The following is a 14,222-nucleotide window of genomic DNA, read 5'->3' as shown; positions in this document are numbered from 1 at the left end:
GTTCGAATCCTGCTCGAGTATGTACGCCCGTGATTTTTTATCATGGCTACTACTAAAACACTGATCAATTCAGTGCTTATTTACGTCGATGTACGGCAATTTGTCAATCAGTTGCAATGCTGGCATTGCTTTGAAAGCTTGAAGTCTTCACTTTCAAAATCTGCCCTTAACTTGAAATTCATGTCAGGCGACAATATGTTGGTTATATAATGCAGGGTCACATATTATGATTAACACAACAACAACAAAAAAAAGGAAAAATTGCTACGACTTTATAGAGAGCTCTTTTCGTTTCTTAAAACGCTTTACTTTCAGCTCTAATGGCTTTTTAAAGGATAGCGCTGCTTTTGAAAAATAGAATTAATCATAAATAGAATGTGTTAAAATACTACGCATAATTTCAGCTTATTCCGATAGTAACTTCTTTGTTGCTATGCAGATTTACTTATTTTCCTTTTGTCCCATTTACTGCAAAAAGCTAATCTGTTTATTTAAAAGTTAAGCACTTTAATAGACTTAAACTTTAGAAGCTCTTTTCTCAGTAAACAGTTTTATTGAGTGTGTACATTCTTTCTATCATTTTTTTATATAGTTAGGAATAATCACACCCACTTGTATTCAGTTATATATCCTTTTAAAGCTTAGAGTCTGCTCTTCTAGAATCTGCCGTTAACTTAGAATGAATATCTGGCTATCATTTGGTGTTTTTGTGATACAGGGTCACATTATTATGGAAATAATTATATTTACAATATAAACGCATAATTATATTTAATATTGTTATTTTTTTGACTTATTTTGCATGATGATGCTTTACATATTATACAACATAAAGGGATCTGTAAACATACACACACACACTCACAAATAATATGTACTGTATGTATAGAGTTTAGATTAAGTATATGTATTATGTTTTATACACGCCATATTATATATATATAATATACATTATATATATATATTTATAGTATATATATATATATATAATATATATATATGTATATATATACACGGTATCATTCAAACATTCACACCAAAAACAACAACACAGATGAGCATGGAAAAACGTACTGATGGAAGTGACCAAATACCATTGCATAGGGGATTACATTTATTTCCATCCAACCCAAATACAAGCAGCCCTTACATGTCAAACCATTTACAAGCAACCACCAAAAATATGAACACTTACATTACTCACATTGAGCCTGTGATATTGATAAGTACAATTGTGACGATACCACATACATGTGCATTTTTCCATCCATTCATATACACCCACATCGTCCTTTTTAAGACACGTGCCACTATCTGAAAAAAAAAATCACTGTTTCGTAGCCAAAGTACTATTAAGCTGTTCTAAAGTATGGTAATATAGGAAGGGTGGAATCGCTGTAGAAAGCAATGTCTCCTATTGAGTTAAGATAGTGCCTACACATATCTATGGGAGAAACCTATCTAAAAGCCAAGCCTTATGTCTCGTGTAAGTCTATTAGAAAACTAAGAATTGCTTATACATCGTATTACCAAAAAAAAAAAAAAGAACAGAGAAAACAACAACAATCACGTGCTGAACATGGATACAACTCTCTAAAACTCTTTTAAATGTATAATTCTTCTGTTAGTATCATAGTAAATACGTAATAATGGTGCATCATGGTATACATGGACACATGGATATTTGGGATGATGAGTGTACATGGCAATGACATCCAGCGTCTAATTCATTTTCAATCAAAAGAGCAGTGGATATGAGTAACTTATCATAACATCACAACAATATCAATACCACACATCAAACATATTGTCTTAGCAACATTTGACCGGAAGAGTGATCCGAGTTAATAAGAACTGCAAAATATTACGTTCGGGCAGATACAGTACAGAGTCAAACGTTAAAGGAATAAAAAAAAAAATGGGGTGAATCGTAACATATGTCAATCTATAGAATTATTTCTCATTAGAACGTGACATCAATAATACATTGCAATAACCATTTCGTAAGTATCAGAATCAAATGATTGCCACAGTGGAAATGAGTGAATGAATGAGTACAACAAACAAACTCGGAAATATAATAATGGACATTTTTTGCAGAAAGGAGATGTGATACTTAAAAGTAAATGTCAAGTTCACATTTCTTAAAAAAAGAAAAATATCTGGCACCTTGAGTGTGCATCTTACACCAACCGATAATGAGTTATTACGAGTAGCATTGAAACAGAATTGAATGAACTTCACAGTGAAATTGAGTGAATGAATGAGTATAACAAAACTAACTCGAACATATAATGTGGACAATTTTGCAGAATATTACCTAAAAGTAAATTGTCAAGTTCACATTTCTAAAAAAAAATAAAATATCGGAATGTTTTGGCACCTTGAGTGTGCATCTTACACCAACCGATAATGAGTTATTACGAGTAGCATTGAAACAGAATTAGATGAATTTCACAGAGAAATTGAGTGAAATGAATGAGTATAACAAACTAATTCGAAAATATAATGTGGACAATTTTGCAGAATGGAAAAGTGATACCATAAAGTAATTTACAAGTTCACTTTTCTAAATAAGAATATCGGAATGTTCAGATATCGGAATGTTCTGGCACCTTGAATGTGCATCATACACAAGCCAATAATGAGTTATTCCGAGTAGTATAGTTAACAAAAAACAGGCAGTTTATCAGAAAAAAAAAAAACTCTAGAAATTCCTTTGATTGGGGAAGGATTGTTGTTCATCATTCAGCCACATTTTCAATCAAGCAAACAATGATTTGAAAATCACATCAAAACCATCAATACACAAAAAAGGTGTACAATCAAATAATAACATAACATGTGTAATCACGTACTTTACAGTTTTAGTCCGGAAGCCGAGGGGGCTAAGTACTTTTTCTCTGATATAGTTTTTTTTTTTTTTTTTTTTGGGGGGGGGGGGGGGGCAAAAATGCAGTGGATGTGTTAGGTCTCTGTATAAAAGAAATCCTCATGCTGTTGTTAGACAAATATGTAACACTCTTCACCTATGCCATTTCAATACTGAAAGCTCATCATCATTTCCATGTGCTTGCCAACATATGTACTGTATATTCACAAGGAATTGATCTCGGAGTAAATAACAAATTTCCTTGGCTGTTGATATTTTTTCTATCATTTGTTATACAATATGTGCAATGACAATTTGTCAGACTAAGAAAATAAATGCTTTGAATAAATGTAAGAAATTACCCAAGATATAGAGAGCAAAACTTCTGACATTAAAAGTAATTGTCACCAGGTAAATACTGTAACAGCAATTCATTGTATTATCTGTGAAAAAAAAGCACACACATTTCGAGTACATATACAATGTTAATGAATCTTAGGTAGGGGAGCAAACCTGCGTAACACTTTGCAAATGAAAAACAAGGGAAAATATAACGGTATTCTGCAACTTTACAATAATTCAATAGATGTAACATATGAAAAACAAATCTTTGTTTATTTCATAGTTCTCTTCGAGAAAAAAAAAATGTGTCAATAATAACAAGGCTCATCAAATGACATAAGAAGATCGTTACATACATAGCTACATTTTACACGAGATCATAATGTGTGCGTGCATACATAGATATTTAACGATATGATTTATCAACATCTTCAAGCCACGTCAAAAGGTATGCCTAGATGGCGTTGGTATAAACTCTAAGAGCGTCTCCAAACAGGGTTATCAATTTTCATATGTAACTCAATTCTGAGCAAAACATTATTTTGTTGTGACTACGGATAATGCGCATTCCGTTCAGCATACCACTTTTCTCATACTATACAAACATGTATAGATGGTATCAACAGGCATACCGTGAGTGAAGACACACTGTCACAGCACGCACAGATGTATGCTAGAAACATGAAATGTAAGTGCAATTTCATTTATTTCCTATGAAACCGACTTATTGATATCAATTTATCTGTATGGCAAAAATATACTATTTCGGATACATGTATAGCTGTCAATACGATCAATAAAAAAAAAGTGCAGTCTTTTTCCAATATACTCGCGGAATTTCAGACTCGCGTAATATTGCCTGCTTGGACACTGTATTTTCCCTATTGTTCAAAGATAATGAGGCAACCTTTATACACATTTTTATTTTATTATTGCACATTATATGTTTTCCAGCAAAAAAAAAAAAAAAAAGATTCGTTGCAGAGAATTGTGAATTTCATTGATACGAAAGTTTAACTTCAACGTATTCTACCATTTGTCAGCACAAAGATTACTCTGCTACAATGCCATCAGTTCTAACATCATCCCAAGCGTTTACCCTTTTTGTGCATAATATCATAAGTGTAGTAAAAAATAAGTTTGGTTGTGTGACCTCATTTAGTGCCAGGACCCAAATAAACTTTGTGGCGTGAATAAAGTCATCCTTGTTTTTTGACGCCCTGGTAATCAATTGTTCTTTCTTGGTACATGGCGATGATTTTTCTCTGACATATAGCATGTCGATATATTTGTAGAAGTATGTTTTTCTTTATGATATACACAGGAGTAAAAACCACTCTCGGATACCAATGAACCCGAAATGTGATATTTTTCAACTAAATCATGAATATATACAGTTGACAGATATATGGAAAATTCAATCCGATTACATAGGCAAAGTGATTGCATCCTGTTAAACAAACTCTCTGAAGTTGGTTCTCTCAAAAACTCACATACATATATTCCAGTTACATGAATACACTTTGACAATATATACATACGTCATTAAAACATACGTCATTAAAACATGCATAACCTTGACATACATAACCTTGCATACAATTATGTACATGACGTTGCATAAAATGACGGTATTTTGCAACTGTATGATAAATTCAAATGATGTTAGCAGATGGAGGACAAATCATTCAGAAAGATTTCAGACGAGGAAAAGTGTAGAAAACAGCAAGGACCTGACGGCATGGCATACACATGAACCTTAAGAACAGAGCTACGTTATACATGGCGACATAATGCATTTTATATTGACTAAGGCAGCAATGGAAGTAATTTCACATCATTACGTATAAAGTGTCTGTATTAAAATCATATCTACACATACACACACACACACACACACACACGCACACATACAAAAAAAAAGGAACATAATGTCTCATCGCAAGGTCATCTTTTTTTCACATCTTTCCCAAATCTGAGCAACAAAAGATTATTTTGTTCTAATTGAAGATGATAAATTATGCATTTAGATCAGCATATTTCTTGATTTGTGGTCATTCATTTAGCAATATCCAAGCAAACATAAGTATAAGTATGGGCCTTCCGTGATTCAGGAAAGTCATACAACAGCCTTAGATGTATAACAGAGAACCTGAAATGTAAGTAGAATATCATTTGGATTTCCTATGAAACAAATTATTACTTTCAATTTGTCTTGTATGACAAAAGAATCCAGATGCATGCGTTAGTTTTAATAAAATTTGTTTTAGTCCTCTTCCAATATACTCGTGGAAAAAATGAATTCTAGTCTCACGCAGTGTAACATGCGAGAACACAATATGTACCATTACAAAAAAAAAATACATGAATAATAAGGCAATACGTGGAACTAAGTGAAAACAAACTTACATGTAATCCTCACAAAATAAACGGCTAACGGATTTGGCTAAAGCAAATACTTCGATGCCGACATATATGTGAATCGACCCATACCATGAATCATGTGTAGTGATATTCTATGAAAATAATACACGCTATAACGTATCGGTAAATTAATACTTCCTTGGAAAGCATACCATATGAAAAAACAAACAAACAAACAATCGTGCGTTCCATTCAATCCAGGACATGATACCTTCTAGTTCATTCAGGCATTTTCTCCTAGAAATTACAACAGATGAATGTTAATATCATCTTTGAAAACATACTTTCCAAAACTTATTTACTAATTTCTAAAAGAAAAAAAAAACTAGTAATTTACATGTATAATACTTTGACAATGGAAATGAAACGCATGTATTTCTCTGCAAACAAGTAGATACGCTCGAAGAAATTGAACAAACATTACCCAGACAAAGCACATGGTATTGTGCAACTGTTCATAAGTCAATTCAGAGTACGATGCTGAGGAGAAATCTTTATGCAAGATCTTTGAAAAGAAAAGAAAGCAATGCATACAACAGAACAAAACTGTCGATAAGACATACAACATAATCTAATTATATTTCGGGTTTGTTTTGTTTTTGCTAATCAAAATTATAAACACCTGTAGACAGATATCGAGACACTATTAACAAAAAAAAGTACAATCGCAAATTTGTCTCTAATATCTTAACTTGAAGAAACAGTGTCTTGAAATAAATAAACAACTATCCAAACTTTTGTACCATTGCTTTTGCTGTTTCATCAACCATTACCATCCTTAACCTCTACCAATAATACAATGTGTTGCTCTGATTACGAAAGTGACATGACCGATTTTGTTTGGCATAAAATATGAATTAGCAGTTTGTTTCATTGAAATAACAGGAGGTATGAGCATGATTTGTGTCGTCCTTCATGGATGCCAAGTACTGCAACAGGCACTATGGAAGTAAATCGTCAAGATAATTATTCACCTAGACAGTGGAAAACTCGTACTTACGTAATGAATGTGTGGCGATTTTTTTTTTTTTTTTTTTTTTTTTTTTTTTTGTCAGACGAGATCATTACAATACCAGTGTGCAGTAGGCGGTAGTGAATATCAAGGTAGATATAATCTAAAATTGTCATGTCACAGTTGACAAAAAAAAACAGTTGGTTTCTAAGGACAACACGTTTTGGTAAACAAAAAAAAAAATGTATGAATGTGTTTAGAAGGAGATTCCGAAGGATGTTAGTTATAAAAACACTTCATATAAGTATTTTCATGGAACGCAGGAAGACATGTAAGAATGACAATCTGTCCAAACCATAGATAATCGTTTGCACACAAGATGGCATTTTTTTTTTTGTTCTCATGGAAGAACACTTAAGTAATCCCGTTACTCTTTATGGAATGGATAGGTCGTACCACAAGAGTAAATGAAAGGCAAAGCCAAGAAAATAAACAAGAAAAGAGGGATAACGATCAGAATGGTGTACAAGAAAAACAAGTGACAAGTACATTGAAGACAGTCACGCAAACATATTCTTGATTAGATGGCTGCTGAGGTGTGATACTGAAAAATGAAAGCAAAGACTGCTAGTAGAATATTACAATGTGATAATGGTAGACTGAGTGCAGTTATTATTCCATAAAGATGATTAAATATTTGATTAGTAAGAGACGGAGCAGAACATGTGTGCAATTACTGTTCCCAGAAGCGGGATAGAGGACGCTTTTGTTTATTCTGAGAGCCGTTTTCTGATTTCTTCATGACTGCCATGATCTCTTTCAGAACTGGTTTGGAAGCAAAAAGAATGTACATGTGCTTGCCAGGGAGTAGGATCTTTTGGAATCGTGCGCTTGGATGTACCTCCTTCTTCCAGTTATCCAGGAGGTTTGGCGAGATGAAGTCATCATCCTTGCCTCCTAAAACGGTTAGACTGCAATGGAGCTTATCCTTGTGGACATGGCGGTACTTCTTACACATGACAATTGCAGCTTGAATGCTTGGAATGAGAGCATTTTTCCGACGAGCAGTACTGAAGGTGGAAGGCTCAAAGAAACTGAACTTGAAGGAGTTACCGTTTGCAGTCGGAGGTCTCGACGAATCCACATGGCTGTTGACGATGCGCTGCATCGTGCGATAGGTGTGACCATTTTCCTTCAGATCCTCTGGACGGGGATATTCCAGAGTTGGTGAGAACCACGAGCTGATGAAGAGGTGGGCGGGAGAGAGGTTGTAGTTTTCTTTGAGGTAATGTGCCAGCTCAAAAGCGATGAGTCCACCGATACTATGTCCAAAGAAGACAAAATGACCGCGTATGAGTGTTGGCAAAATCAAGTCTGCAAGCTTCGTGACAATGTCTGTAAAATTCTGTAGTGGCTTCTCTTGTTCTCTACGTTCCCATCCAGGCATTTGGACAGTGATCATCTGGATATTTCGGTCATCTAGCTTGCGCTTCCATTTGGCAAACATAGTCGGACCTTCACCAACAGAAGGGAAGCATATCAGCTGAGCTGATGGTGTGGCCAAGCTACCATCCACATCAAGCCACAACTCATCCTGTAGAGTCTGGGTCAGGCTGATCATTGCATTTTCTTCCCCGTTCCCTTCGGCAGACATGATCCGTGTGTAGGTGGCCTCCGTCAGAGCTCTGAAAGTCAACGTGTCATTCAGAAACGACATTGCACTCAGAGTGACGCCAAATTGTTCATAGATGGCGTTGCTCAAGTCAGAAGACAAATGAGAATCCAGACCGAGAGACACGAGAGTCGCTTCTTGGGAAATTTCTTCGCTGTAGCCAAGTGTGTTGGAAAGAATTGCAGCTAGAGAGGTGCTGATCAAGGACTTGGCTTCCTCTCGACTTTCCCGCTTGATTTGCCTTACGAGGTCACGTTCGCCTAGTTGTGCGTTGGCCTCAGGTGGTATCAGTGACTTCAAAATGGAAAATGCACCATCGGGGTGGGAGAAGTGACAAGAGACCATTACATGGAAAGCCTTGGAAAATTGTAATCCATCAAGGAATCCTACTACACCAATGACAGTGTAATCAGAAGAAAGTATACCTTCCAACGCGTGTAAGATTTCTGAAGGGGATAAACTAGCAAACCCTAATTTCATCCACATCTCTACCAGACCTTCCCTCGCTGCGAATCCCTCGGAACTGATCACACCAGGTACGAGTGCCGTTGCGGGCAGCCCTCGGTTTCGTCTCATCGTGCAAAGTGACGAAAGGAACCTGTTAGTAGCACTGTAATTCCCTTGCCCTCTGTTTCCAATCATCTCTGCAACTGAAGACACCATTACAAAGTACTTTAGTGGGAAGTTGAGCTTCATAGTCACCTGATGAAGAAGCAACGCACCATACCCCTTTGACATCATGACATCATCCCAGATTTCCCTAGTGAGGTTATGCAGGTATTCGTCGCTGTATTTTGTTGCGGCATGAAAGATTCCCTCCAGTTGGTGGTCTCTGTCCTCTTTTATTGTCAGTAGCGCAGTTTCAACGTCATGAGGTGAGCCAATGTCAGCCGACAAGTGCGTGATTTGGACCCCGATGTCCTGCAGTAGCTTGTATCGCCCGGACGTTTCGTCACTCGGGCTATTACGTGACAAAGCGTAAACACGGCGTGCCCCGCAATGTGCAAGCCACTCCACTAACGCGAGGCCGAAGCCTTTTGACCCACCTGTCACGAGGTAGGAAGCATCTGGATTTGCCTTAAATGTCGTGGTTTCGAAGTTTAGAGAAGCTGGAATCGTGTCTACGTCAATAGAGACGGTAACATTTTCAAGTGAAGCAGATAGCTGAGACAGTTTTGACAAAGGGGAAGAAATGCATGCCGGTTGTACTTGAACTTCACCTCCATTATTGAAAAGGTTGAGAAGAGCAGATATTTCATCTTCTAATCCACTTAGCTGTCCAAAGTGAATGTCACACGGAACGAAATTAACATTGGACGGAATTTGAGTCATTTTCATCGTCCCTGATGTTGTGCCACGGAACTGAATGATCGTTCCAAATGGGCGAAGTTTGCCTGCAAGTGCCGAAAGGCTTCTTCTGTCAAGATGAATTTTCCCAGAGAGTACGAGTACGTCGGCTGACAGATTATTGACATGAACATCAAGATTACCATCGGACACTTGAACAAAATGTTTTCCCCTGAGAAAACCTTGTCGTTCTAAGATTGCCTTGTCCGAGCTGGAGTGGACAAACACGCTACTACCCTTCTCTAGAGCCATTTTTGTCACTGCAATACCAGCATGATCATGTTCAGACTCAAAACAGACAATGACCGTGCCCTTAGCAGTCGACTTCAAAGCGTTTTGAAGAGCAAGGAAACAAGGTAAGTACTCCTTGACGATGCTGACCGCGTTGACGGGGGTAGTATTGACAGGGACTGGAATCACTTGTGATGCTCGTGCACTAATGGTGGTTGGCAGGTACTCGTCTGTACGAAATCCCATCACAATTTCACCTAATCCATACTCACTCCTTTCATTGCTTCTTGTTATTTCTCCCGCAAATAGGTAACCACATTTCATTGATTCATGTTCCACCTGTTGAGCGCAAAAGGCCAAGACTTTAACAAGGATTTCACCATCGTTTGTATCATCAGGAGGTCTTTCTGTCTGTTCCACAAACAAGCGCTTCTTACTTAGTGTTTTGCTCAAGTTTATACGGCATCTGCTTGACTTTGTAGGAGTCGTGAAGTTGGACATGGACTGAACTTCAATTCGTTGTGCATGCACGTCAAATGGAATCCAAGTTCCTGTGCTCTCACAGTCATTTTTTCGTCGCAATGCTACATTATTTTCTGCCACTGTTGGTGTTTTCATGAAGTGAGACAGCCACAAAGCAGCTTCTGTACAGTTCTGTGAAGAGGGTAGATCAACAGTCATGAGACTGAATTCTGGATCTTCTTGCATTATTGTTAGGGAGAGAGATGAAGTAGGTGCCATCAATGGATGGCATAGATCTTCTTCAACAACAGAATGGGCGCCACGGGTGATAATCCAAAATCGAGGTTTCGTTCCAGAAGATTGTGATGATAGAACACGGTAAAGACTCACTGGCATAAGTCCCACCACCTGTTGTGCATCTGAGAATTGGTCTTTATCGATACCGTCGATGGAGTCGAACTGGTGAACATCGAGAGCTGAAAGCATGATAACATGATTTAGTTCTGTCAGTGTTTGCAACAATTCTCCGAAATCTCGCTCCAGATCAGTTGAGTTCCATGGATCAAAGACAGTTATCTTCTCAGCCTCTAAACGTTTGATTAGTTCGGTGCAGATACCTAATTTATCTTTCACGATAACAACTGACCCACAAATACCAATTTTGACTTCATTGGTATTCGACGTCGAATGTGTATTTCCTTTACTTTCTTCCATGGATGAACCAGGGATTGGACACCACTTCCTGCTCCATAGCTGCACCTCTCCCACTGACTCACTGTTCACCTTTGCAAACGTCATGTTGTGAACGCGGGCAAACACTTGCTTGGTAGCTGCGTCAGCTAAAACAGCCTCCCCGTATGTAACGCCATCCACATCAAACGTATGCAAGTGGATTATCATTTTGGTTGGGGCTTTGCCCATGACTTGCATCTTCTCCACACTATGTGGGACCTGGAATTGGAAATTTGACAGAGTGTTTCTTTGTCGCGCTATTGCGGTCTGGCGAAGTAGTTCAGAGCCTCCGAATGCTTGGAAGATGCAATCGAAGAGAGCAGGATGGAAGCTGAAGTGCTGGCAGTCACGAAAGATGACCTCAGGCACTGAGACGTAGACGACGGCTTCCCTGTAGTCCTGACTAAAATGGACGCAGTCAATGCCTCTAAATGCTTCGCCTAGATGAAAACCGCGTTGACAAAGCTCGTCGTAGAATTCGACCTGACCAACTTTGAGTAGGTACTTTTTGTTGATAGCTTCCACTGACAGCCGTACGCTCTTAGAGACCTCTTGCAAGTGTTGAATGGAATTACTGATCTCGCTTGAAACGTCTACTACGGCCAAACTGTTGATAGTCCAAGTCTTGTCAATATAGTTAAAGCTCCGTAAGGTGAAGAAAGCCTCTCTCATTCCCGCTTCCAGACTGACTTCTATTGGCTGTTTGTCTGGCGCGAAGATGAACTTCTCGAATTTCAAATCCTTAACTGTGATCAGGTTCATGTCAGGATAGATCTCTCTAGTGGCCGCCAGCATCGTTTCTACATATGCAGCTGCTGGGACAATGACAACTCCTTGGAGCTTGTGATCACGCAACCATGGTTGTGTCACTTGGGAATACTCTGAACGCCATATTTTTGGTGCCGTTTCATCGCTTAGGTGTGAGACAAGCAGACGTTTTCCGAGCAGAGGGTGACATTTAACAGGAAAGAGAAATACCTTTTCTGCTTTCTGCGTTGTACCTGAACACAACTCATGCTGCCATGGGTAGGTTGGAAGTGATATGACCTCGTAAGGTGGATCTTGGAAGAGATGCATGTGTTCAATCGGGTAGCCTTCAACATGCAATCTTGAGATCGATCGCAGAAGATGAAGCATATCATTCGCACGTGTATTGGTATCTGCAGGTCTTTGCAGGGTTCCCGAAACTACCACGTTACTGTTGCTGGTAGATGATCTGACTGTGTCCTTAATGGAAGAAGATAAGACTGGATGCGGGCCGATCTCAAGGAAGCAGTTGAAACCATCCTGTAGAAGCTTCTCGATGGCGCCCATAAATCTAACAGGGGACCTTATGTTCATCCACCAATAAGAGGCATTGCTGACGTCGTTCTGATCCAAGTACTTGTTTGTGACAGAGGACACGAACAGAGCTTTCGGCGAAGTCCTCGCACTGTGCTTCCCTGCAGCGGAGTTAAGATGCTTCACCTTGGCTAAGAAAGACCTGCGTATCTTTTCCTGCTGGAAGCTGTGGAAGGCGTTGTTTACTTTCAGCTTAATACACCTGACTCCTTCGTCACGCAGTTGTCCAGTAAATGCATCGATTGCCTCTGTATTTCCTGACACAACTATTTGCCTCCGACCGTTAATTGCTGCTACATCGATTTCATTTCCGTAGTTGCTGTTTTTGAGGCGTTCTTCAATTTCCTCAACGTCATGCAGAATGGCCACCATGGTCCCTTGCCCACTCGTTTTCTTCAGCTGGCACCCTCTAGTGTAGATGAGATGGACTGCCTCTTCAAGAGTCAAGTAGCCAGCTGCATGGGCTGCGGCCACCTCACCGACGCTGTGGCCCACGATTGCGTCTGGAGTTATTCCTCGGGAACGGAAGAACTCGGTAAGGCCAATTTGAACAGCACAGAGACAGGGTTGTGCAATATCTGTAAATGTGATATAGATAAACGGAAACATATTAATCGGTAGCAATTTTAGTTATTCAAACATGCGTTGCACTTCCAAATGTTATCGTTCTTTAAAGATAACAATCGTTCCTACAAGACCTATCATGAGATACTAAAAAAAAAGACAACTCAACTAAATAGGTGGAAAGTATCTAGATGTGTCTTTTTCTCCCAAGCAAACTGAGGGTACCAATACCCTCCACAGACTACAGCCAGGGCTCGACACTAACGGTGGCCCGGGGCCACCAAACATGAAAGTCGGGCCACCAAATTTCAAAAAAGGGCAAATTTGGTGGCCCGCCTCGGGCCACCAAATTTTTTTGAAAAGTATGTCAGTAGATTCGTAACTTTTTGCGCCGGAAATCAGCAGTTAAATGTGTTTAAAGGATGGATGAAAAGGACTGAATGAGTGCCTGAGAGTGAGTGTTGCAAGTTTGTTGAAGTTTATTTATGAGTAGATATGTCCAACTTCTAATTCTTACTATCATAAAACTTAAATATTTGACTTTTAATGTTTTTTATTGTTTTTTTCGGGACACCAAATTTTTCTCTCGGGCCACAAAAATTTTGAAATTTAGGATTTTGGTGGCCCCATCGGGCCACCAAACAAAAAAGTTAGTGTCGAGCCATGCTACAGCTATGTGTTGACATACACTCATTGATGAGCTCTCGTTCTCTCATTATGAAGTCGGAGTTGCTGTTAATCGTTCTTCATTCAATATTAAGGAAAGCCCATGTCCAGTCCCTTAAAAGAAGCAACTTGTATTTATATATACGTATAATTTATGTGACCTTGCATTACAAAACAAAAAAGTCGCACGAAGTGATTTCACGCGAGGACTCAAAGTAGGTGAAATAGGCTAGCGTACTCAAACTTGAGTTCTTTATATTTTCTGAGAGATCAATTGTTATTCTGCTCCATTAGTCAAGATGTGATATCTTAAAGCGAATGGGAAATTGCGATTTTAACATTTTTTTCTCCTAGAGTTAGAATACTGTAAAATACTGTGATAAGGTATGTTTTTGAGGCTCTTTTTTATTTCTCAAAAAAGAAACCCCTCACACACTTCTTACTGTCCAATCTTATATACTTTTCAAAGATGATGCTACTGCTTTAAAAGTTAATATTAGAAATGCGTGTCACTTGGCGTGCCAAATGTCGGGTTATTCTGTTATTTTCCACTCTCTTTTTTTTGCTATGACGTTGTACATTCTGATTGAGTGTTTGTTTGTTTGTTTGTTGTTCCT

At 38.5% G+C, this 14,222-nt stretch overlaps 1 protein-coding gene across 1 annotated transcript; it reads right to left on the bottom strand.

Annotated features, from left to right (window-relative positions):
- Positions 1-7,323: 7,323 nt before the first annotated feature.
- On the bottom strand, positions 7,324-13,655 carry LOC139716169 (mycocerosic acid synthase-like polyketide synthase). Its single transcript, XM_071627729.1, has 3 exons — positions 13,628-13,655; positions 10,693-12,953; positions 7,324-10,179 (listed from the first exon to the last, which is right to left on the bottom strand). The coding sequence occupies exons 1-3, from the start codon at positions 13,653-13,655 to the stop codon at positions 7,324-7,326; spliced, it is 5,145 nt and encodes a 1,714-aa protein (XP_071483830.1).
- Positions 13,656-14,222: the final 567 nt, after the last annotated feature.

This window comes from Diadema antillarum, unplaced genomic scaffold, assembly GCF_040938485.1.
Source record: "Diadema antillarum isolate AM-2024a unplaced genomic scaffold, OU_Dant_1.0 scf00000062, whole genome shotgun sequence".
In the NCBI taxonomy this organism is placed as follows: domain Eukaryota; kingdom Metazoa; phylum Echinodermata; class Echinoidea; order Diadematoida; family Diadematidae; genus Diadema; species Diadema antillarum.
The sequence above is the reverse complement of the archived record's forward strand: the minus strand, read 5'-3'. Positions and strand labels throughout refer to the sequence as shown.